This window comes from Oncorhynchus masou, chromosome 3, assembly GCF_036934945.1.
Source record: "Oncorhynchus masou masou isolate Uvic2021 chromosome 3, UVic_Omas_1.1, whole genome shotgun sequence".
Classification (NCBI taxonomy): domain Eukaryota; kingdom Metazoa; phylum Chordata; class Actinopteri; order Salmoniformes; family Salmonidae; genus Oncorhynchus; species Oncorhynchus masou.
The window spans coordinates 8,455,131-8,481,963 of NC_088214.1; the positions used below are offsets into that span (position 1 = coordinate 8,455,131).

Here is a 26,833-nt window from a genome sequence, read left to right on the forward strand (position 1 = left end):
TTGGGGATATTAGGAATCATGATACTGGTGATATTGGTGATCATGATATTGGGGATATTAGGAATCATGATACTGGTGATATTGGTGATCATGATACTGGGGATATTAGGAATATTAGCGATCGTGATATTGGGGATATTAGGAATCATGATACTGGTGATATTGGTGATCATGATATTGGGGATATTAGGAATCATGATACTGGTGATATTGGTGATCATGATATTGGGGATATTAGGAATCATGATACTGGTGATATTGGTGATCATGATACTGGGGATATTAGGAATATTAGCGATCGTGATATTGGGGATATTAGGAATCATGATACTGGGGTTATTGGTGATCATGATACTGGGGATATTGGTGATCATGATACTGGGGATATTGGTGATCATGATATTGGGGATATTGGTGATCATGATATTGGTGATCATGATCCTGGGGATATTGGTGATCATGATACTGGGGGTATTGGTGATCATGAAACTGGGGATATTAGTGATCGTGATATTGGTGATCATGATTTTGGGGATATTGATCATGATATTAGGGATATTGGGGATACTGATATTGGGGATCATATGATATTTGCGATCATGATACTGGCGATATTGGGGATCATGATATTGGTGATATTGATGAACATGATACTGGTGATCATGATCATGGTATTGGGGATATTGGTGATCATGATATTAAGGATATTGGTGATCATGATATTGGGTATATTGGTGATCATGATACTGGGAATATTGGGTTTCATGATACTGGGGATATTGGTGATCGTGATATTGATGATATTGGGGATATTGGTGATCATGATATTGATGATATTTGGGATATTGGTGATCATGATATTGGGGATATTTATATTGTCTTCTCTCCTCTCCTCCTTCTTCTCTCCTCCTCCCCTCTTCCTCCTTGTCTTCTCTGCTTCTTCTCTCCACCTTCTGCTCTTCCTCCTTCTCCTCTCTTCTTCCTCCTCTTCTCTCCTCTCTTCCTCCTCCTCCTCTTCTCTACTCAGACACAATCTGATGTCGATGTGCTGGCAGTACAACCCCAAGCTGCGTCCCAGCTTCCAGGAGATCATTGAGATGCTCCACAAGGACCTTCACCAGTCCTTCCAGGAGGTCTCCTTCTTCTATAGCCAGGAGAACAAGCCTCCGGAGCAGGAGGACTTTGACCTAGACATGGACAACATGGAGAGCATTCCCCTAGACCCATCCTCTTACTCCCAGAGAGGGGACCACAGTTCCTCTTACTCCCAGAGAGGGGACCACAGTTCCTCTTACTCCCAGAGAGGGGACCACAGTTCATCTTACTCCCAGAGAGGGGACCACAGTTCCTCCTACTCCCAGAGAGGGGACCACAGCTCTGAGCGGGACGAGGCGGGTTCGTCACTGGGGTTGAGACAAAACAACTACGAGGAACACATCCCGTACACACACATGAACGGGGGAAAGACTAACGGACAACAGACACTAGCACTCCCTCGGTCTAGTCCCTCCTAACAGAACATTAAATGGGGGTAAGGGTCTAGTCCAGGGGTTTGCAACTCCAGTCCTCTGGGGCCTGATTGGTGTCATACTTTTTCTCCATCCTATCAAACACAGCTGATTAATCAAATTGCGTTCTAAACTGAAGATCATGATTCGTTGATTATTGGAGTCAGGTGTGTTAGGTGTCAAAGTTTTGCCCCAGCTATCAGGCCCACGAGGACTGGAATTGCCCACCCTCAGTCTAGTCCCTCCTAACAGAATATTATATGGGGTAAGGGTCTAATCCCTCCGAACAGAACATTATATGGGGTAAGGGTCTAATCCCTCCTAACAGAACATTATATGGGGTAAGGGTCTAGTCCCTCCTAACAGAACATTTAAATGGGGTAAGGGTCTAGTCCCTCCTAACAGAACATGATATTGGGGTACGGGTCTAGTCCCCCTAACAGAACATTTAAATGGGGTAAGGGTGTAATCCCTCCTAACAGAACATTATATGGGGTAAGGGTCTAATCCCTCCTAACAGAACATTATATTGGGTAAGGGTCTAATCCCTCCTAACAGAACATTATATGCGGTAAGGGTCTAGTCCTTCCTAACAGAACATTATATTGGGGTACGGGTCTAGTCCCCCTAACAGAACATTTAAATGGGGTAAGGGTCTAGTCCCTCCTAACAGAACATTTAAATGGGGTAAGGGTCCAGTCCCTCCTAACAGAACATTTAAATGGGGTAAGGGTCTAGTCCTTCCTAACAAAACATTATATTGGGTAAGGGTCTAGTCCCTCCTAACAGAACATTATATTGGGGTAAGGGTCTAGTCCCTCCTAACAGAACATTTAAATGGGGTAAGGGTCTAGTCCCACCTAACAGAACATTATATTGGGTAAAGGTCTAGTCCCTCTTAACAGAACATTATCCCCATGTCTTTCTCTCTTGTTTTGTATAGATGATCACTTTTTTCACTTGTTCAGAGGCCTCCTGGAAGTACACATCTCAAAGACATTATTGCTCTCTGTTGTCAAGATGCCACCCTCATTACACTACAGTATGTAGCCATGTTGTCCAATGTCAACCAGGAGAGAACATACAACCAACCACACGTACACTTTTTGTATTCAAGAAAGACGAACCTCCCTCTCTACTGCTTCTCTCTTGTCCTCAATCTTTTTTTTCTTTTTTTAATATTGCCAAGTTTCCACGAATGTGTGGCGGAGGTAGAAATCTACTGTGAAAATAATTAAACTTTGGGTCAACCTGAAGGCTGCTAACCCCAGGACTCTCCAGACTGTCCCTTCCGCAAGCTGAGGCTCTCTCCCTGGGCAGCTTAGCCCTCGCTGGGTCCCTAGGTCTCCCTGGGCCATGGAGGTCCCCCATGGTGTCGCTCAGTGTAAAAGTGCCCTTTTATCTCTGTCTGTAACCTGCATCTAATGTCACAGAGCTGTGTGTCTGTCTGTGACCTGCATCTAATGTCATGGAGCTGTGTGTCTGTCTGTGATCAGCATCTAATGTCATGGAGCTGTGTGTCTGTCTGTGACCTGCATTGAATGTCACAGAGCTGTGTGTCTGTCTGTGACCTGCATCTAATGTCATGGAGCTGTGTCTGTCTGTGATCAGCATCTAATGTCATGGAGCTGTGTCTCTGTCTGCGACCTGCATTGAATGTCATGGAGCTGTGTGTCTGTCTGTGACTTGCATTGAATGTCATGGAGCTGTGTCTGTCTGTGACCTGCATTGAATGTCATGGAGCTGTGTGTCTGTCTGTGGCCTGCATTGAATGTCATGGAGCTGTGTGTCTGTCTGTGACCTGCATTGAATGTCATGGAGCTGTGTGTCTGTCTGTGGCCTGCATTGAATGTCATGGAGCTGTGTGTCTGTCTGTGACCTGCATTGAATGTCATGGAGCTGTGTGTCTGTCTGTGACCTGCATTGAATGTCATGGAGCTGTGTGTCTGTCTCTTTGTGCTCTCAAGTTGTCAAGGAACGACAGACTTTCTGAGACTTGAGAACTAGCTAACTTTTGGATTGATGAATGTGTCAAATCCATTTTCGAATCTTCGAACAAACTTTATCGATCCACTGGAGAAGCTTGTTGTCATCTCTCCTCACACTCTGCAGTATTACAAACATCACATAAAGAATGAACATATTTCTTTGGTTATATTTTTTTAATTTATTTAGGTTTCATTTTCTCATTTTGAGTTTTCACATTTACAGCTGAAGGATATTTAAAAATCTGAGGGGGGGAAACATTTTTACAAAAAAAAAAAAGAGTTCCTCAGATGACCAATAGATGCTTCTTTTGGTATATTTTAGTGGGTATAGAAAATATAAATATATATATATATATAAATATATTATTGATGGTTTTTTTCTACATAGTTGTTGACATTGTGTTTCATGAGGTATTTCCGGTCTGTTTACATGTTTGTCTTTTATGTTTATTGTTTCTAATCCAGAAATCATACTAATAATCAGTTGGACTTGTGATCGACCAGCAGCACTTGGTCTTTCCTCTCCGTATCAGATGCACAGTAGGAGGAGGAGCTTGGCCCGTTGATATCAAACTGTCTGCTCTAGATAAATAAAGCAGTGTGGTGCAACATGACAACGCTCTGTCTCAGTCTCTCTCCTCATGCGTCTGTTATTGTTTTACTATGTAGTTTTATTACGTCAGGATGTGGTATGTGTGTACAATTGATCTCAGAGTGAGGTCTTTGTGTAATCAATATACAGTACCAGTCAAAAGTTTGGACACCTACTCATTCAAGGATTTTTCTTTATGTTTACTATTTTCTACATTGTAGAATAATAGTGAAGACCTCAAAACTATGAAATAACACCTATGGAATCATGTAGTATCCAAAAAAGTGTTAAACAAATCAAAATATATTTTATATTCAAAGTAGCCACCCTTTGCCTTGACTGCTTTGCACACTTGGCATTCTCTCAACCAGCTTCACCTGTAATGCATTTCCAACAATCTTGAAGGAGTTCCCACATATGCTGAGCACTTGCTTTTCCTTCACTCTGTGGGCCAACTCATCCCAAACCATCTCAATTGGGTTGAGGTTGGGTGATTGTGGAGGTCATCTGATGCAGCACTCCATCACTCTCTTTCTTGGTCAAATAGCCCTTACACAGCCTGGAGGTGTGTTGGGTCAATGTCCTGTTGAAAAACAAATGATAGTCCCACGAAGCGCAAACCTGATGGGATGGTGTATTGCTGCAGAATGCTGTGGTAGCCATGCTGGTTAGGTGTGCCTTGAATTTTAAATAAATCACTGACAGTGTCACCAGCAAAGCCCCCCTACACCATCACATTCACACCTCCTCCATGCTTCATGGTGGGAACCACACATACAGAGATCATCCGTTCACCTACTCGGCGTCTCACAAAGACAGCAGTTGGAACCAAAAATTGCTAATTTGGACTCATCAGACCAAAGGACAGATTTCCACCAGTCTAATGTCCATTGCTCGTGTTTCTTGGCCTAAGCAAATCCTTTAGTAGTGGTTTCTTTGCAGAAATTCAACCAATCTCAATTGCACTCCACACTGCCCTTTCCCACCTGGACAAAAGGACCATTTATGTGAGAATGCTGTTCATAGACTACAGCTCAGCTTTCAACACCATAGTGACCAGTATTAAGCTAAGGACCCTGGGACTGAACACCTCCCTCTGCAACTGGATCCTGGACTTCCTGACGGGCCGCCCCCAGGTGGTAAGGGTAGGCAACAACACGTCTGCCATATCATACATACACTGCGTTGCTTTTGACCCCACATCGTATAGAAAGAGTCTTGAAATAGTTTGGACATTACAGTGTAAATGGAAGGGGGAAACAAGAGGTTTCAAAATGCATACAGTACCAACAAAACCAATGCATAGCCTGCAGTGTCTGATTTTTACCACACGGGGGCAGTGCAGTCCAATGTCAGTTCAGGGTAATCTTTACACAGTTCTGGTTACTGCAAAACAAGTTCCACCATATTACACAATAGACCCACATATTTGTTTTCTACTCAATAATACTAATTCAGGTGTTGTTGCATTGGTGTCTGTGACAAGAAAAAAGGTTATTGGTCAGTAGTGACAAGTGTTGTTGTGCAACACACACAGCTGACCTATAAAAAGTAAACAAAACCCAACTGTCATCTGATGGTTTATCAGCAGAGCAGAGAAGCCGAGTGCAATATAAACATCCAGACTTGGCTCAGACACCACTGCACATTACATTTCTGTACTGCTTGGTCTCATTGGAATCCTTACTAACAAATATCAAAGACATCAGAACAGTTTCAAAAAGATAGCCATCTGTTTATTTTCTACTCTAGTATGAAAAGGGTTTTCTTGGAACTTCAGTAGCAGACTGCAGGACAAGTGATATACTGTGAGGCATAGGTGGTGTCCTCCCTACTTCTCCACATCCCTGACTTCCTATCTGTTTCTGAGTCTACTTCCTCCACTGGTTCTTCTCTCCATGGCCCTCCATCTGTCCACTGTTCCTCCTCCTCTCCTTCTTCCCCCTTTCCTCACCCTTCTGCCTCCCCCTCCTCTCCTCCTCACCCTTCTGCCTCCCCCTCCTCTCCTCCTCACCCTTCTGCCTCCCCTTCCTCTCCTCTTCGTCCTTCTGCCTCCCCCTCCTCTCCTCCTTCTTCCCCTCGTCCCCCCAGATGATGACCTCGTCCCAGCCGTCCCAGCATGCCCAGTACTGGTCGTCAGCCCACGACACGCTGCCCGTCATGCTCACGCTCTTCTTCCGACGGAACGGCATGGGGCCTCTGTCGGCATGCAGGGGCAAGTTGCTGTACCAGCGTACAGTGTCGAACCCCCTGAGGCCCCTCTGTCGTCCCCCACCTTGAGGCATAGGCACCAGGGCTCTCTTGTCTTGTCCCTTCATGGAGCTCTGCTGATGAGCCTCTCCCTCCTGGTTCTCCCTACGGGTTCCAATGGCCTGGGACAGGGCAGGGTGGGAGGTGTATGGGGTCCACTCCTCCCTCCGCTTCAGCGGAGCCCCCCCTACACCCCTGCCTGGGGTGTTGGCTCTTTTTGCCTGTATCTCTGTCCTTCCTCCTCCAGGCAGCTTGATCACCACAGTGGACTGCTCACCCAAGGCCTCTGTGCTCTTGCAACGCAGCTCACGGCCAATCCCTGTCGCCCTGTCCACTGTCCTCCCCTCAGACCTCCCGGCCCCAGGGGCCACGGGCTCCCTCCTCAGGATGGTGACTCGGGCAGGGTCGGGGCCCCGACAGGTCTCCTGCCCCCCAGCTCTGCTCCTCCTGAGGCCCACTGGCTGGTTGATGGTGTCCCCACAGCCATGCTCTGCACTGAGGCCTCTCACCAGGCCACTCATGCTCCTGGCTATGTCCATATCCCCCTGGGCTGAGTGTTTTCTCCTCTTGTCTAGCCTCACCATCTTAAAGTCTCTCTGGTGCCCACCAGCCTTCTTGGCCAGTGGCTCCCTCTGCTCTACAGGTGGCCTACTATGGCACTCCATGTTTCACTGTCAATCAGTCTGTCCAATTATCTGAATGAATGCACAGAAATTACTTTTTAAATTACAATTAAATTGGAAAGTTTGACAGTTGGAAAGCTAGGCCTAATTATTTTTGTTTATGTCAACAGCTAATGTTATTTATGAAAATTGTTAAGCAAGCTACTGTAAGCCTAGAGAAACGTTACAAGCTAGGCTAGGCCAATCCAATTCTTTGCATAGGGCTAACTATTTGCACATGTATATTGAACCTAAACTTAATTAACTATGTAACTTTCAAACTCTCACAGTACCTGTGCAAATGTCCTGATGTGGAGAGATGTTGTGATTGAAGAAAAAACTGCATCATTTCTCAATCATCTCGTTTCCATGGTCACAGACTGAGATGACAGACGTCAAGGATCGTTCCAGCACAGCTGTGGATAGTTCTAGAATGACGTCACTGGTTGACAACCCAATGCGCATCGACTCCACCCCATTTTCGAACGTTGCTATGGACACAGCAAAACAGCGGAAGTGCTCGATTCGACTTCAGCTTTTCTCCCATACTGCAGCTCGCTGATGGCAAACTTGCCAGAGTAAATAATTTGATAGTCAATTTGTAGTGTATACAAGTCAATTAAAGAAATGTAAGTTTATAAGTGTTAATGTATATTAATTTCAGTCACGTTCGCCAACGTTAGCTAGACTTACTAGTAGGCTAGTTCTGTTGTGATGATAGCATTATTTGTGTTGTGTCTGGGTTTACGTCCGCCCATCCACCAAGAACTATAACGATAAACTATTGGCTACATAACTATAAAACGTTGCTGGGCATCCACATTACAGGACAGTTTATGGTTCTACTGTCATACACCTGTCAATCAACGGATCAACGCACTGTCTGTGGGTGGACCATTTCAGTTTGTGATGTGTACGCCCAGGAACTTAAAACTTTCCACATGTCATTTACAGCATGCCATTGCCTCGTTGCGCAAGGTTTGCAAGTGATTTCCATGTTTCTAATAGTTGTCAATTCCCTTCGGTCTTCTTTTTCACTGTGCTCATCACTGTATGTCCTCTTTGGTATTTATTAGGATCCCCATCAGTTACTCTTCCTGAGGTCCACATGAAACATGAAAATAGTACAGAACATTATTAGTCAAAGACTGAAATACAACTATTTGCAATGCATCTGTGCAACAATGTTATCATAACCAGCCAAAGGTGATCAGACCAATGGGGGTGTGTATGTCTGAGGAGTATTTCTGTCTGTAATAAAGCCCTTTTTGTGGGGTAAAACGAATTCTGATTGACTGAGCCTGTCTCCCCAGTGGGCGGGCCCGGCTGCCAAGTAGGTGGGCCTATGCCCTCACAGGCATATGTATTTGGCAGATGGTACAAAACATTTTTTTGAAAGCCATTTTGAAGTTTCTCTAGCCCTTGATGTAATTACACATTTCTCAAAGATGTCAGGTTTAAATCGGAATTTGAAAAACTTGAAAGGTACTAATATCACTGAAGCTTGCTGTTTTCCAGTCAAAGACACAGTGATATATTTAGGGATAACAATTACAAAAGAACAGGAAAGAATGAAGAACCTTCATCTTTTCCCAGGAGTCTCATCTATAAAAAAAATATCAAAATAAGTTCAACTCATGGTTAGACAGAGATTTGTCCATTCGAAGGAAGAGTTTTGCTGACTAAGGCTGAAGGCATGTCTGGAGTCTCCTATGAGTTCTCTTGTCTTGACAGACACAAATCTATTTGCTCCCAATGAGACAAGCCACTGTTTAACTTTATATGGAAAAAATAAACCTCACAGAGTGAAAACATTTGTTCTTAAACCGAGTGTGTGAGGGCGGTCTTAAAGATTTATTGGATAAAGCGTTACTTTAAAGACCCAAAACTTTTTTTGTTTTGTTTACAATACCAAATCTTATTTTCAATATATTTGGTGGCTTAAGTTCCCTTTTGCAGTGTCCTTATGCCGTTGATACACCTCCTGTTAAACTGGCTGATTTCGACAAACAAATGCTCAATTGTTGGTTCCTTCTATACAGACTATGTTTTCCCTCATAAGGATGTTAGGATGTTATATGGATTAATCTTGTCATTAAAACAAGTCACTGTTTTTAGAACATTGGTTTAGAAAGGACTTTGATTTGTGGGCCAGCTGCTCAACTCAGATGGACATCTGTAAACATACAATGAATGAGCTCCCTGTCTCACCAAAGGAATATGAAATGGTGTGAAAAGCACTAACCCTGTAGAAACAAACTGTTGTCAATGCAGATCCATCCCTTGTGAATTCAATCATAGTAGTTAACAGTGTCTCAATTACTGATGAAAAATATATACAATTTGTTCATTAGAGTAGTTTTTTATGAGAAATGTTCCAATAGAAAAATGTAGGTGGAACTTGCAATATGTTGTAAATTGGCCAAAGGTATGGACTTCATTATACAAAAATGTGCTCTCCACTAACAGAAAGTATGTGATACATTTGATTATAATTCTTGCTAAATATCACAGCCATACAAGAAAAAAACATCTTGTTCATTATTTTTTAAGGTAGATTTAAATAATTACTTTGCCACATTATATTATGTAAGAATAAGAAGGTATTGAAATCAATTGATACTCTTAATATATAAACATCATTTTTCCCCAAATAGGTATTTCATTTGGAACAATAAGGACATTTTGTATACAAACAAATCTTTATTTTTAAAGAACTGGTTCAATAATCATATCCTGCTGGTGAGTCAAATTTTAATGCAGAAGGATTGTTACTCAATTGTGAGGATTTTTTTATCTCGTTACAATATCCCTGTAACACACGTCTCACAGTACGGACATTGCATTTATTGCCCTGGCCACATCTGCAGTCCTCATGCCTTCTTGCAGCATGCCTAAGACACATTCACGCAGATGAGCAGGGACCCTGGGCATCTTTCTTTTGGTGTTTTTCAGAGTCAGTAGAAAGGCCTCTTTAGTGTCCTACGTTTTCATAACTGTGACCTTAATTGCTTACCGTCTGTAAGCTGTTGGTGCCTTAACGACCATTCCACAGGTGCATGTTCATTAATTGTTTAAGGTTCATTGAACAAGCATGGGAAACGGTGTTTAAACCCTTTATAATGAAGATCTATGAAGTTATTTGGATTTTTACAAATTATCTTTGAAAGACAGTGTCCTGAAAAAGCAATGTTTATTTTTTTGATGAGTTTAGTTACAAAGAAACATAAAATTGAAGCCACCAAATTGGGAGAAGATACATTGTTTTTAAAGTAACCTTTATTTAACAAGGCAAGTCAATTAAGAACCAATTCTAATTTACAATGACAACCTACCGGGGAACAGTGGGTTAACTGCCTTGTTCAGGGGCAGAAAAACATATTTTTCCTTGTCAGCTCAGGGATTCGACCCAGCACCCTTTCGGTTAATGGCACAACGCTCTAACCACTAGGCTACCTGCTGCCCCAAAATAATGACGGATGAAATTTCAAATTGAAGTTGGATTCTTTAAGAAATGTTTTGCCCAATTTATTTTAAAGGTATTATTCAAAGTAGGAAAATTCCAAAAATTGAAACCACAATATGTATTCATAATGACAGATTTCCTAATATAATGTGTACGATTTTGAAAAGCATCTGGTTACCCGCTTTAATTATTTTGTTGTCAAGACGTAGGGACTGTGCTGCATAAGTACGTCTGGAGATACCTTCTGCTTTAGAAAGCAATACTCAACCTTTCAAGGATAAATCCCTCTGCAACCAATGGTTCAACTTCCTTTTGTTTTTTTCAATAATAGGTATGAAATGTAATGAGCATCTTTCCTGTTGGTCCTTAGATATGGTAAACCCAAGGTAGGTTACTTCTTCCTTGACTGGAATATTGTATATAGAGGGTATCACACAGTCGTTAACAGCAAACAATTCACACTTATTAAGTTTTAGACAAACACCAGATGATTGGAAACAATATTTATCACATTGACTGCTCTAGGAATCTGGTCAACATCTTTCAAAATGAGGGTGGTGTCATCTGCAAGCTGACTTATGATAACATCTCTGTCAGCAAAAAATATATATATGTATATATACATTTAAATAAATATTACAATAAAAAACTGAAAAAATCTCTGTCAGCAATAGAGATCCCATTTATATCGCTGGATTTCTTTTTAAACGTGAAGTTGGGTTGCAAGCTGGAAGAGGAAGGCAAAATTGGGCAACTTTGCCTAATTCCTCTTTTCAAATCAAAATCTCGAAGTGTCATGATTAAATTTAATGGAACTCTTCCCATTCATATAAAGAGTTATAATAGTACTCCAAAAGAATTCCCCAAAAAACAAATTTCTCATGTGAGAGAAATGGAGACTCATGTTCCACTGTATCCAAAGCTTTATAAAAGTCTAAGAAGGACAATAAAACTATCTTGGAAGATTAGATCAGAATAGTCAATAAGGTCTAACACCAGTCGGATATTATTAGATATATGTATATTCCTCATGAAGCCAGATTGGGTCTCTTCTATAATTGACTCCAATTCTGCCATCATTATTTTTGCAAATAGAATATTTATTTTTATTAATTTTTTTAACCATTATTTAACTAGGCAAGTCAGTTAAGAACACATTCTTATTCTTACCATATAAATATATATTTTGTATTTGTTATTGAGCCAAAAAATACATTCCATTGCATGGGCCACATCAGATAGCATCATTTGAATAAACATTCTGCGTTGCCATGACAATCCAGAATCTATTGATAGAACATTCCGAATTGCCAAGGAAATTATTTCCTCGCATTACCAGGCGAGTGTGCCTATGCGTATACCAGTCAAATTGCCTAGGTTCGAGCTACCAAACCGTTCTATTCATTCTATTTCTGTTTCTTTCCAACCACCAAATGATCAACTCCTCAAGGAAATCCAGCTGCACATTGAACTTTGAGATTGCCGAAAGGCCAGTCTCTTTGACAAACAGGAATGTCGAGGTGCGGAATGTTAGCTAAAAAGACGGGCCCAGACGGCATTGAGTCCCCGATTCTCAACTGCTGGGTAACTACGGGAGTTTATGAACGGGTCGCGTGTGTCAATTATCACAATTTTTAAAATGAAAATACTAGTCTGAATTTAAACAACAACAAAAAAAGTTAGAAAGTGTGTAGAAATTATAAAGTTTTTTTATTTTATTTTATTTAAAAAAATTATTTAACCTCTGAACTATTTTTCTTCAATCGTAGTATTTTCCATATAGGCCTATAGGTTATACTTAGTTAGTGTGTTTGCAGAATTTGTGGTCTCAAACCAGAGAGTTTAACATTCTTCATCATGGGCTAAACTGAATTATTGACAATGAAAAAGGTGCGACTGTTGTTCACATGTCTTATAATTGGTACATTTACTATCAATATAGCAGTAAAAATAGTTTCCCAGATTGCATTTAGGTAAACATCGAATTGCCATGCGAATATTGGATTGCAACTGAGACAACCTGGTTAATGTTGGGTCACGAGGCAAAAACAGTTGAGTACACTATATAGACCAGTGGTCACCAACCAGACTGATCATCAAGGCATTCCTTGTCGATCACCAAACATTTCGGTAGAAAAGCCAAGGATAAAGGCATGTTGTGCTGTTGTTGGTAGGTGCACTTGATTCACATACAGAAAGAAAAAAACATCCGTCCGCCAATACAAGGCTAGTTGGCCCAGTGCACTACTTTTGTCAGAGATAAAATGTCAACTAAATGTATTTGAGTATTTACCAACATTTGTAACTTGAGGCTGACAATTACCTGTAGAAACCAGTTAATCTGATAATACTTATATTACCATTGATTCTTCCCAAAGAGCTGTCCTTGTTAATGGGGAGAATCTAAAAGTTGTTTCCAACTTCAGGTATCTCTGCGTCATTTTGGACTCTATCTTGACATTCAATAAACACGTGAAGAAGGTGGTTAACACGTAAAGTTTGGATTATCCAATTTTAGGTTTATAAAATCTTATCTTCCTCTAGAGGCCGCCAAACTATATATTCATGCTATGATATTCTCACATCGGACATGTTGCCTCACATGCTGCTATTCTATTCTGAAACCAATTGAATCACTACAAACAAACATCTAAGATTTTTTGATAACTAACCAAACAGTTACCACCATTGTCACGTCATTCACAGACATAATATATTCACTCTGGACAGTTTAAAGCCGTATGTAGATGCAGGCTTTGTCTTTAAGATCCTGCGTGGTCTTGTTGCTCCACCCCCATGCCAGAATATCATGCTCAAGGAAAGCCCCTCCAGGATAACAAGAGCAGTAACTAGAGGGGATTGCGTTGTTTTAGTGAGTATTTGTATAGTGGCTGTGTAAAGGTCTTTACCTTCCCAGGGACTATGGGTGCAAATGATCTTTGTCTAACCCCGGGACATTTACATGGATGCTGCATTATTATAATATTGATGTTGAGTAATGTGCATTGTCCCCTATAAATAAATAATACAATTTTAAAATAAAAACAATATATATACACTTGCTTGATATATGTTTTCCAGTTTCTTGAAATACTTAGCAAATGCAACTTATTTCTATGATCTATTCATTCCTTTTACATTTTAGTAGATGCCCTTATCCAGAGCAATTTACAGTAGTGAACACATACATTTCCCCCTGTGGGAATCAAACCCACAACCCTAGCGTTGCAAGCATCACGCTGTACCAACTGAACCACATCATCACAAAGCCCTTGATGTCTCAATGTGTTCAATTGCTGTATTGGTCATTGTTTTATCTCCATGGTGATAGAACGTCTTCAGGTACAAACCTAGATGACCAGCCTATGTACGATACAGTAATATACATTTACATTGTGTTTTTGTAATGATGGGAAATTAATGCTGCACAAAAATTGGTTGTTTTCCATATTATTTGATCAAGAAAAATATTTAATTTGATGTGGATGTTTTGTGTCTTTGTCCATAACTTTGCATCTTTTGATGCAAAACCCTGTTTTGGGTTTTGCATCAAAATATTATTTTTTTACATTAATGTAGGTGGGCATTGTTATTATATACATATGTATATAGACCTATATGGATGTATATAATAACAATGCCCACCTACATTCATGTAAAAAAAAAAAAAAAAATTACAGCGAAATGGGTGTCTCTGTAACAGGTCGAGCAGAATTAATTTGTGGAATGTGTTGCGTTCATGAAATAAACGAACATCGTCTCCCAGAATGCTAAGAGAAGGACTGATACTGGGGCGTATTCATTACGCCGATTGTGTTGCAAAACGATTCTTAAACGGAAGCAAACGGAACGAAACGGGGAGGGACCTACCTGAATTTATTCAATAGAAACTCTCGTCTTAGTTGCAAAACTGTTTGGACTAATGATTACACTCCTGGCTCCTTGATCCAACGCTGGACGGGAATTTTCATTGCTTCATTTTTGTTGTTGGATCACTTGTCGCATAGGAAGTGTTACTTTCCACAGTGAAACGTATGTAGCCAATATAATTGTATCACTTTCCACTGGAACTACGTAGCAGCAGATACAAAGTAAACTTCTTTCTATTTATTTTGAAATTACCACCGCTCGCGTTGGGCTCGAGTTGATCGAGAATGGGGTAAGAATTGATCGAATGGTTTGATGGCGTATTTTCTCGTTTCTCTTTTACAGGGAAAGGACATACTTATTGTTGGTTTACACCGGCCAGGTTACAAAGCCTACAGTATGTGAAACAAATTACATTGTTGTTCGGTTAGCTAGGTGCTACAAACACGTTATAAAATTGGAAGCATTTGATGGCTATAATTGTACATTATTAACTTTCCCGATAATTCCACATGTATTTTGCTAACTGTGATTTAAATGCTTTACAGGCATATACGTTGTACAAACAAATGTCAAACCTTAACGCAACATTCAAACTTTACTGCAATTTGAGACTTATATAGTTGTCTCTCCAAGACATGAAAGCTTAGACGTAAACATACACCTACCTCTCTACATACTCTACTGAGCATAACACCTGCCGTTTACACTCCTGACTATTTCCTGTAACTACAGTGGGGCAAAAAAGTATTTAGTCGGCCACCAACTGTGCAAGTTCTCCCACTTAAAAATATGAGGCATGTAATTATTTATTTATTTTTTTGCAAATCATGGTGGAAAATAAGTATTTGGTCAATAACAAAAGTTTATCTCAATACTTTGTTATATACAATTTTTTTGGCAATGACAGAGGTCAAACGTTTTCTGTAAGTCTTCACAAGGTTTTCACACACTGTTGCTGGTATTTTGGCTCATTCCTCCATGCAGATCTCCTCTAGAGCAGTGATGTTTTGGGGCTGTTGCTGGGCAACATGGACTTTCAACTCCCTCCAAAGATTTTCTATGGGGTTGAGATCTGGAGACTGGCTAGGCCACTCCAGGACCTTGTAATGCTTCTTACGAAGCCACTCCTTCGTTGCCCGGGCGATGTGTTTGGGATCATTGTCATGCTGAAAGACCCAGCCACGTTTCATCTTCAATGTCCTTGCTGATGGAAGGAGGTTTTCACTCAATCTCACGATACATGGCCCCATTCATTCTTTCCTTTACACGGATCAGTCATCCTGGTCTCTTTGCAGAAAAACAGCCCCAAAGCATGATGTTTCCACCCCCATGCTTCGCAGTAGGTATTGTGTTCTTTGGATGCAACTCAGCATTCTTTGTCCTCCAAACACGATGAGTTCAGTTTTTACCAAAAAGTTATATTTTGTTTTCATCTGACATATGACATTCTCCCAATCTTCTTCTGGATCATCCAAATGCTTTCTAGCAAACTTCAGACGGGCCTGGACATGTACTGGCTTAAGCAGGGGGACATGTCTGGCACTGCAGGATTTGAGTCCCTGGCGGCGTAGTGTGTTACTGATGGTAGGCTTTGTTACTTTGGTCCCAGCTCTCTGCAGGTTATTCACTAGGCACCCCCGTGTGGTTCTGGGATTTTTGCTCACCGTTCTTGTGATCATTTTGACCCCATGGGGTGAGATCTTGCGTGGAGCCCCAGATTGAGGGAGATTATCAGTGGTCTTGTATGTCTTCCATTTCCTAATAATTGCTCCCACAGTTGATTTCTTCAAACCAAGCTGCTTATCCATTGCAGATTCAGTCTTCCCAGCCTGGTGCAGGTCTACAATTTTGTTTCTGGTGTCCTTTGACAGCGCGTTGGTCTTGGCCATAGTGGAGTTTGGAGTGTGACTGTTTGAGGTTGTGGACAGGTGTCTTTTTATACTGATAACAAGTTCAAACAGGTGCCATTAATACAGGTAACGAGTGGAGGACAGAGGAGCCTCTTAAAGAAGAAGTTACAGGTCTGTGAGAGCCAGAAATCTTGCTTGTTCGTAGGTGAGCAAATACTTATTTTCCACCAAAATTTGCAAATTAATTAATTAAAAATCCTACAATGTGATTTTCTGGATTTTTTTCCCCCCCATTTTGTCTGTCATAGGACTCTTTCATCTTTTTAAGTGGGAGAACTTGCACAATTGGTGGCTGACTAAATACTTTTTTGCCCCACTGTAGGTGAAGAGGTTTTACACCTGTTCAGTCACTGTGCTGGATCCTGCCTCTGTGTTGAATACAGTACATAACATGACATTAGAGATCAAATCAAATTTGTATTTGTCACATACACATGGTTAGCAGATGTTAATGCGAGTGTAGCGAAATGCTTGTGCTTCTAGTTCCGACAATGCAGTAATAACCAACAAGTAGTCTAACTAACAATTCCTAAACTACTGTCTTATACACAGTGTAAGGGGATAAAGAATATGTACATAAGGATATATGAATGAGTGATGGTACAGAGCAGCATAGGCAAGATACAGTAGATGGTATCGAGTACAGTATATACATATGAGATGAGTATGTAAACAAAGTGGCATAGTTAAAGTGGCTAGTGATACATGTATTACATAAGGATGCAGTCGATGATATAGAGTACAGTATATACGTATGCATATGAGATGAATAATGTAGGGTAAGTAACATTATATAAGGTAGCATTGTTTAAAGTGGCTAGTGATATATTTACATCATTTCCCATCAATTCCCATTATTAAAGTGGCTGGAGTTGAGTCAGTGTCAGTGTGTTGGCAGCAGCCACTCAATGTTAGTGGTGGCTGTTTAACAGTCTGACGGCCTTGAGATAGATGCTGTTTTTCAGTCTCTCGGTCCCAGCTTTGATGCACCTGTACTGACCTCGCCTTCTGGATGATAGCGGGGTGAACAGGCAGTGGCTCGGGTGGTTGATGTCCTTGATGATCTTTATGGCCTTCCTGTAACATCGGGTGGTGTAGGTGTCCTGGAGGGCAGGTAGTTTGCCCCCGGTGAGCAGACCTCACTACCCTCTGGAGAGCCTTACGGTTGAGGGCGGAGCAGTTGCCGTACCAGGCGGTGATACAGCCCGCCAGGATGCTCTCTGTGCATCTGTGAATGAGTGCTTTTGGTGACAAGCCAAATTTCTTCAGCCTCCTGAGGTTGAGAGGCGCTGCTGCACCTTCTTCACGATGCTGTCTGTGTGAGTGGACCAATTCAGTTTGTCTGTGATGTGTATGCCGAGGAACTTAAAACTTGCTACTCTCTACACTACTGTTCCATCGATGTGGATAGGGGGGTGTTCCCTCTGCTGTTTCCTGAAGTCCACAATCATCTCCTTAGTTTTGTTGACGTTGAGTGTGAGGTTATTTTCCTGACACCACACTCTGAGGGCCCTCACCTCCTCCCTGTAGGCCGACTCGTCGTTGTTGGTAATCAAGCCTACCACTGTTGTGTCGTCCGCAAACTTGAGGATTGAGTTGGAGGCAGTCGTGGGTGAACAGGGAGTACAGGAGAGGGCTCAGAACGCACACTTGTGGGGCCCCAGTGTTGAGGATCAGCGGGGAGGAGATGTTGTTACCTACCCTCACCACCTGGGGGCGGCCCGTCAGGAAGTCCAGTACCTAGTTGCACAGGGCGGGGTCGAGACCCAGGGTCTCGAGCTTGATGACGAGCTTGGAGGGTACTATGGTGTTGAATGCCGAGCTGTAGTCGATGAACAGCATTCTCACATAGGTATTCCTCTTGTCCAGATGGGTTAGGGCAGTGTGCAGTGTGGTTGAGATTGCATCGTCTGTGGACCTATTTGGGCGGTAAGCAAACTGGAGTGGGTCTAGGGTGTCAGGTAGGGTGGAGGTGATATGGTCCTTGACTAGTCTCTCAAAGAACTCCATGATGACGGAAGTGAGTGCTACGGGGCGGTAGTCGTTTAGCTCAGTTACCTTAGCTTTCTTGGGAACAGGAACAATGGTGGCCCTCTTGAAGCATGTGTGAACAGCAGACTGGTATAGGGATTGATTGAATATGTCCGTAAACACACCAGCCAGCTGGTCTGCGCATGCTCTGAGGGCGCGGCTGGGGATGCCGTCTGGGCCTGCAGCCTTGCGAGGGTTAACACGTTTAAATGTTTTACTCACCTCGGCTGCAGTGAAGGAGAGACCGCATGTTTCCGTTGCAGGCCGTGTCAGTGGCACTGTATTGTCCTCAAAGCGGGCAAAAAGTTATTTAGTTTGCCTGGGAGCAAGACATCCTGGTCCGTGACTGGGCTGGATTTCTTCCTGTAGTCTGTGATTGACTGTAGACCCTGCCACATGCCTCTTGTGTCTGAGCCGTTGAATTGAGATTCTACTTTGTCTCTGTACTGACGCTTAGCTAGTTTGATAGCCTTACGGAGGGAATAGCTGCACTGTTTGTATCCAGTCATGTTACCAGACACCTTGCCCTGATTAAAAGCAGTGGTTCGCGCTTTCAGTTTCACGAATGCTGCCATCAATCCACAGTTTCTGGTTAGGGAATGTTTTAATCGTTGGTATGGGAACGACATCTTCAATGCACGTTCTAATGAACTCGCACACCGAATCAGCGTATTCGTCAATGTTGTTATCTGACGCAATACGAAACATGTCCCAGTCCACGTGATGGAAGCAGTCTTGGAGTGTGGAGTCAGCTTGGTCGGACCAGCGTTGGACAGACCTCAGCGTGGGAGCTTCTTTTTTAGTTTTTGTCTGTAGGCAGGTATCAGCAAAATGGAGTTGTGGTCAGCTTTTCCGAAAGGGGGCGGGGCAGGGCCTTATATGCGTCGCGGAAGTTAGAGTAACAGTGATCCAAGGTTTTTCCACCCCTGGTTGCGCAATCGATATGCTGATAAAATTTAGGGAGTCTTGTTTTCAGATTAGCCTTGTTAAAATCCCCAGCAACAATGAATGCAGCCTCCGGATAAATGGTTTCCAGTTTGCAAAGAGTTAAATAAAGTTAGTTCAGAGCCATCGATGTGTCTGCTTGGGGGGGGATATATACGGCTGTGATTATAATCAAAGAGAATTCTCTTGGTAGATAATGCGGTCTACATTTGATTGTGAGGAATTCTAAATCAGGTGAACAGAAGGATTTGAGTTCCTGTATGTTTCTTTCATCGCACCATGCCTCGTTAGCCATAAGGCATACGCCCCCACCCCTCTTCTTGCCAGAAAGGTGTTCGTTTCTGTCGGCGCGATGCGTGGAGAAACCCGTTGGCTGCACCGCTTCGGATAGCGTCTCTCCAGTGAGCCATGTTTCCGTGAAGCACAGAACATTACAATCTCTGATGTCCCTCTGGAATGCTACCCTTGCTCGGATTTCATCAACCTTGTTGTCAAGAGACTGGACAGTGGCAAGAAGAATGCTAGGAAGTGGGGCACGATGTGCCCATCTCCGTAGTTTGACCAGAAGACCGCCTCGTTTCCCTCTTTTTCGGAGTCGTTTTTTTGGGTCGCTGCATGCGATCCATTCCATTGTCCTGTTTGTAAGGCAGAACACAGGATCCGCGTCGCGAAAAACATATTCTTGGTCGTACTGATGGTGAGTTGACGCTGATCTTATATACAGTAGTTCTTCTCGACTGTATGTAATGAAACCTAAGATGACCTGGGGTACTAATGTAAGAAATAACACGTAAAAAAAACAAAAAACTGCATAGTTTCCTAGGAATGCGAAGCGAGGCGGCCATCTCTGTCGGCGCCGGAAGTACAGATCCTTGTGGATTCTTCCTCTCCTATAATTATTTGTATTTTTTGAACCTTTATTTAACTAAGGCCAAGTCAGTTAAGAAAATATTCTTATTTCCAATTACGGCCTACCCCCGGCCAAACGGTGCTGGGCCAGTTGTGCGCTGCCCTATGGGACTCCCAATCACGGCCGTTAGTGATCCTGTCTGGATTCGAACCAGGTTCTGTAGTGATGCCTCTAGCACTGAGATGCAGTGCCTTGGACCGCTGCACCACTCAGGATCCCCAAGGTCAATGTGTTCTCTCTACCAAAACAGTAACATTTCATATATTCTCTCTGTTTCCATGGATTATGGCCTGTCCTGTCTCATGATCATTGTGGACCTTGCTAGGAGACCTGACACCTCTCAGATGGCACTTGAAAGTGTGTGTGTGTGTGGGGGGGGGGTTAAACAACTTTTGCCAGGCCAGCCATCCCAGTCTGTCCCTGCAGAACCCCTAATGGGAGCAGGTCACATGATTATAATTAGGCCTAGATAGCTGGGCCACTCAAGATCTTTCACCCACATCATTCTTCCCCAGCCTGAGGATTTACACCCTCACCATGAGCATTCGCTGCCACAGTCCACACACAGAAAGAGACCAAGGGAGGGAGAGACCAGGGGAGAGTGGCGCAGCGTTCTAAGGCACTGCATCTCTTGTGCTGGAGGCGTCACTACAGACCCTGGTTCGATCCCGGGCTGTATCACAACCGGCTGTGATCGGCAGTCCCATAGGGGCGGCACACAATTGACCCAGGGTAAAGGGAGGGTTTGGCCGGGGTTAGGCCGTCATTGTAAATAAGAATTTGTTCTTAACTGACTTGCCTAGTTAAATAAAATAAAGAATACAAAGAGAGAGAGACCTGCAGAAATATACTGTGTGTACAATGCAAAACCCCAAACAATGCACGCAGACCAGAATCAGGACTATCGCCACTAGTTATCAAAATACAGAAAAGAGCTGTATTAAATGCCAACACATTCCACCACAAAGCCCTCGCATACAGAGATATGAACCTACAGAAGTGTCCTTTAAGCCAGCTGGTTCTGGGGCTCTGTTCACAAACAAACCCCACAGAGGCCCAGGATAGAAACACATGAGACCCAAACAAATTGTGAGAAAGCGAAAAGATAACTTCTTGAGAAACTGGAAGGAATCAACCAAAAAACAGAGAAAATTGGTTTGCTATCTGGACCTAAACAGAGAGTACACAGTGGCAGAATACCTGACCACTGTGACTGACCCTAAACAGACAGTACACAGTAGCAGAATACCTGACCACTGTGACTGAACCCAAATGAACAAAATCCTTGACTATGTACAGCATTGGAGGCTCCTCAGAGGAGGAAAGGGAGGACCATCCTCAGTTAATTTCAGTAAAATTGGAGGACAGCTAACTCCCGTCCTTCTCTGGGTACATGTCCACCCAATCGAAGGATCAGGTAATAAATCTAGTACTGAAAGCATAAGCTAGCTAGCCCTGCAGTGTATAAAATGTTGTTGACTCAAAGAGAGGGAAAGACCATAGTTGAACAGGTTTGAAGCGAGAGAGATTTCAGATTTTTTTTCACTTAGCTTGCTAATGCAGCTTGCTAGTTTAGCCTACTCAATCAGAGAGGAATGCTATGTTAGCTATCTGGCTTTGGTTATCTAACACTGGAACTCTTACAAGTCAAGGTAACCTTTTTGGTTTTATTAACTTATTCTCACCGGGGCCTGCGGTGTAACTGATAACCTGCTTGCTGACTGTACACTACTGCATGATTGCAGCGGGTTTACTAACGCGTTCTAGTAGCTATGTTGGCTTGATGTTAGCTAATATGGTGACAGTATTATGATATGAAGCTTTGGCTTGGAAAGGTATTTTCGCCTGATCACAGACAGCTGATGTGTTGTGCACTGAAGTCCACAAACGAAGGGAAAATGTGAGAGGAGGAGAGCACGTAGATGTGAGAAGGAATTATCCAACCATCTAAGTGATCATGCTGTTTGTACATGGCTGCTATGAAAGTGAACTGTGTTTGCGTGTGACCAGGGGTGTATTCATTCTGCCGATTCTATTGAAAAACGTTTCGTATACAGAAGCAAATGGAACGAAATAGGGATAAATGGGGAACTGAATTTGTCCAATAGAAACTCTCGTTTGCATTGCAACTGTTGGACTAATGATTACACCATACATCAGCTAGATGAAGGCAAGTTTGTGCAAGGCGGTACTGAATGTGTCACTGTCTGTCAACTTTATTACAAAAACATTTTCTCGACCTGTGCACCTGCGCTGTAAACTTTCATTCATACTGTAGGCTAGGTTGTAGCAACCTCATAATGGGTACAGGGAAATTTGAGTATCATGTCATAGCCTAAACATCTCGATGTTACATTGACCTGGTTGAATGTAATATGAATGATAGTCATCCAATATGCTGTAATAGAAATCTTCCTCCCTCATTTTAAATGGCATCTTCCTCCCTCTTTTTAAATGGCACAGACCGCCACTGATGTACTGACTCAGTGAGCATTGCCTTGCTATTGAGGGAGGCTGCCGTAGGCGGTCCTGACTCTCAAGAGAAGACAGGCTATGTGCACACTGCCCACAAAATGAGGTGGAAACTGAGCTGCACTTCCTAACCTCCTGCCAAATGTATGACCACATTAGAGACACATATTTCCCTCAGATTACACGGACCCACAAATAATTTGAAAACAAATCAAACATTGATGAACTTCCATATCTGTTTGGTGAAATACAGCAGTGTGCCATCACAGCAGCAAGATTTCATACTTCAACTACTTGCACATTGTTACAACACTGTACATAACCAATAATATAACGTTTGTAAATGTCTATATTCTTTAAAAACTTTTGTGAGTGTAATGTTTACGAGAGAGAGAGAGAGAGAGAGAGAGAGAGAGAGAGAGAGATACACACACACACACACACAGAGAGAGACTGTATCTAGCTACTGTTAATCAGTAAGCAGTGTGTCAAGGCCCCTGCCATGTGGGCGTGAAGGGAGCATGTTGAACATTTACTAACTAATTGGAGTGTGCTGACTGTTATCAAAGGCAGTCATTATTGTAGGTGAGGGTAAACACACAAACACTGTTTACACACAATTTTATTTTGTGTGAATGTTAACACACCATTTGTGGAAAAATGCTTTTAGAGGCTTTTGTAAATTCCCCTGGACAAGGCCAACAGTGTGTATTTGCTGATTGGGTTAAATCAGCCTTTCTGGACATAACGAAGGGTGTTCCACAGGTATCGATTGTTGGCCGGTTCTTTTCACTATTTACATTAACAATATTGGTCTATCTGTAAAAAAACAAACACAACTTTCACCTGTGTGCACATGACACTTTGCTGTATGTTATTGCCCCCCAGCTGACCAGGCTCTATCAGAGCTTCAATTTGCCTTCATTGCCCCCCAGCTGACCAGGCTCTATCAGAGCTTCAATCTGCCTTCATTGCCCCCCAGCTGACCAGGCTCTATCAGAGCTTCAATTTGCCTTCATTGCCCCCCAGCTGACCAGGCTCTATCAGAGCTTCAATCTGCCTTCATTGCCCCCAGCTGACCAGGCTCTATCAGAGCTTCAATCTGCCTTCATTGCCCCCAGCTGACCAGGCTCTATCAGAGCTTCAATCTGCCTTCATTGCCCCCCAGCTGACCAGGCTCTATCAGAGCTTCAAATTGCCCCCAGCTGACCAGACTCTATCAGAGCTTCATTGCCTTCATTGCCCCCAGCTGACCAGGCTCTATCAGAGCTTCAATCTGCCTTCATTGCCCCCAGCTGACCAGGCTCTATCAGAGCTTCAATCTGCCTTCATTGCCCCCAGCTGACCAGGCTCTATCAGAGCTTCAATCTGCCTTCATTGCCCCCAGCTGACCAGGCTCTATCAGAGCTTCAATCTGCCTTCATTGCCCCCAGCTGACCAGGCTCTATCAGAGCTTCAATCTGCCTTCATTGCCCCCCAGCTGACCAGGCTCTATCAGAGCTTCAATCTGCCTTCATTGCCCTGCAGAAAGCATTTGTTGAACTGAAATTGGTACTTAAATGCAGGTAAAAAAACAAGTATATGTTGTTTTTCAAATCAACGTACTTTGGATGGTGTCCCAACTTCATACATATCTGGACTGATGAAAAGCGATCTTTCAAAAAAGCATGTTGATGAAATGAACAACTTAAAGTAGTCCTCTTCAATAGGAACGGTTTTCATTAAATAGCAGAAAACAAAATCTTTCGGTCAACATTCATACCGGTTAATTAGACTATGGTGATGTCATCTATATGAATGCATCTGGCGCCGAATCGAAGCCATTGGATGCGGACGACAGGTTCAGTATACATCTTTGCATTTTGTATCAGAAAGTAGGCTGGCCCTCTCGGAAGTCTCGTGTATTGATGCGTTGCGCTCGTCTTGCATAAACTTCTGCCCTACCTTACTTTATTGTTACCCTTCAGACGTATACCAGACCCGGAGTCAGGGATGGCTAACCCTAGAGATCAGTCACCTCGTTAGGTCAATCCAATCAGTCTATTCTGTGTGTTTCGGAGTCATCTTTGTCCGCCTGGAGACAATCTATCTCAGATTCGGACTTAGAGTCACTGTAATTAATCTCTGAAAGTGGGCTCTGTTCGGCAGCGGGAAGTTCTCTCCCTACCAGATCTTGAAGTTGCCCTGGTGAAAATGGGCTCTGTTCGGCAGCGGGAAGTTCCCTCCCTACCAGATCTGGAAGTTGCCCTGGTGAAAATGGCTCTGGTCGGTGCCTTTAGTTGTTTTGTGCTTCCGGTGTAAAATGATCTCCAAAACTCCTTAAACATTTACATTTACATTACATTTAAGTCATTTGCAGACGCTTATCCAGAGCGACTTACAAATTGGTTTCACCTTCTGACATCCAGTGGAACAGCCACTTTACAATAGTGCATCTAAATCATTTGTGAGAAGGATTACTTATTATCCTAGGTATTCCTTGAAGAGGTGGGGTTTAGGTGTCTCCGGAAGGTGGTGATTGACTCCGCTGTCCTGGCGTCGTGAGGGAGTTTGTTCCACCATTGGGGGGCCAGAGCAGCGAACAGTTTTGACTGGGCTGAGTCGGGAACCTTCCTCAATGGTAGGGAGGCGAGCAGGCCAGAGGTGGATGAACGCAGTGCCCTTGCTTGGGTGTAGGGCCTGATCAGAGCCTGAGGTCCGGTGCCGTTCCCCTCACAGGTTAGGCAAGCACCATGGTCTTGGCGGATGCAGCTTCAACTGGAAGCCAGTGGAGAGAGCGGAGGAGCGGGGTTGAGAGAATGGGAAGGTTGAACACCAACGGGCTGCGGCGTTCTGGATGAGTTGTAGGGGTTTAATGGCACAGGCAGGAGCCCAGCCAACAGCACTGCAGTAATCCAGACGGGAGATGACAAGTGCCTGGATTAGGACCTGCGCCGTTTCCTGTGTGAGGCACGTACTCTGCGGATGTTGTAGAGCATGAACCTACAGGAACGGGCCACCGCCATGATGTTGGTTGAGAACGACAGGGTGTTGTCCAGGATCACGCCAAGGTTCTTAGCGCTCTGGGAGGAGGACACAATGGAGTTGTCAACTGTGATGGCGAGATCATGGAACGGGCAGTCCTTCCCGGGAGGAAAGCAGCTCCGTCTTGCCGAGGTTCAGCTTGAGGTGGTGGTCATCCACACTGATATGTCTGCCAGACATGCAGAGGTGCCACCTGGTCATCAGAAGGGGGAAAGGAGAAGATTCTTGTTCTGACTAAGCAATGATAGGAGAGACCATGTGAGGTTATGACAGAGCCAAGTGACTTGGTGTATAGCGAGAATAGGAGAGGGCCTAGAACAGAGCCCTGGGGGACACCAGTGGTGAGAGCTCCAAGGAGACAGATTCTCCCTTCGCCACCCTGGTGCACTGTCAGGTAGGGAATAGCGTGGGCCGCCTGGAGATGCCCAACTCGGAGAGGGTGGAGAGGAGGATCTGATGGTTCACAGTATCGAAGGCAGCCGATAGGTCTAGAAGGATGAGAGCAGAGGAGAGAGAGTTAGCTTTACGGAGGTCGTGATGCAGAGAAGAGCAGTCTCAGTTGAATGACTAGTCTTGAAACCTGACTGATTTGGATCAAGAAGGTCATTCTGAGAGAGATAGCGGGAGAGCTGGCCAGGACGGCCTTCAAGAGTTTTGGAGAGAAAAGAAAGAAGGGATACTGGTCTGTAGTTGTTGACATCGGAGGGATCAGTGTAGGTTTCTTCAGAAGGGGTGCAACTCTCAGCCTCTTGAAGACGGAAGGGAAGGTGGATGCTGAGGACATTTTCTTAAGAATGTTTCATGTGATTTGTGTTTTGTTTTCATGTTTAGTCTAATTGATGTTGTATTGATGTTCATGCAGGGCTCGTCTGTTTAAAAAAAGGCCTTGGTGTCAGCATGAGTCCCTGCCTTAGTAAAGGTTAAATTTTAAAAAAGGCCTTGGTGTCAGCATGAGTCCCTGCCTTAGTAAAGGTTAAATTAACAAAAAGGCCTTGGTGTCAGCATGAGTCAGTAAAGGTTAAATGAACAAAAAGAAGAATGCAGGGCACATTAGTCACTGCAAACAGTGATCAGTGTTTATCCACTTGTTTCTACCACTACTTCACTGCAGGCTCTGGCATGACAGGTTGATAATAAAATATAGTGGTGGGGACTGACTTAGTAGAATTTAAAAAAACATGAGCTGCCACACGCTGCTGGGATCC

General features: G+C 43.2%; 2 protein-coding genes across 2 annotated transcripts in view; both read left to right on the top strand.

Annotated features, from left to right (window-relative positions):
* LOC135509425 (insulin receptor-like) overlaps positions 1 to 4,113 on the top strand; it is a 157,083-nt gene extending 152,970 nt beyond the window's left edge. Inside the window, exon 23 of the mRNA XM_064930075.1 lies at positions 1,028 to 4,113. Coding sequence (XP_064786147.1) covers positions 1,028 to 1,514 — 487 coding nt within the window. The 3' untranslated portion in view covers positions 1,515 to 4,113. The remainder of the gene's footprint in view (positions 1 to 1,027) is intronic.
* A 10,251-nt stretch (positions 4,114 to 14,364) lies between these two features.
* LOC135518844 (rho guanine nucleotide exchange factor 18-like) overlaps positions 14,365 to 26,833 on the top strand; it is a 55,403-nt gene continuing 42,934 nt past the window's right edge. Inside the window, exon 1 of the mRNA XM_064943828.1 lies at positions 14,365 to 14,625. The gene's annotated coding sequence lies outside the window, so the exon portion shown is untranslated. The remainder of the gene's footprint in view (positions 14,626 to 26,833) is intronic.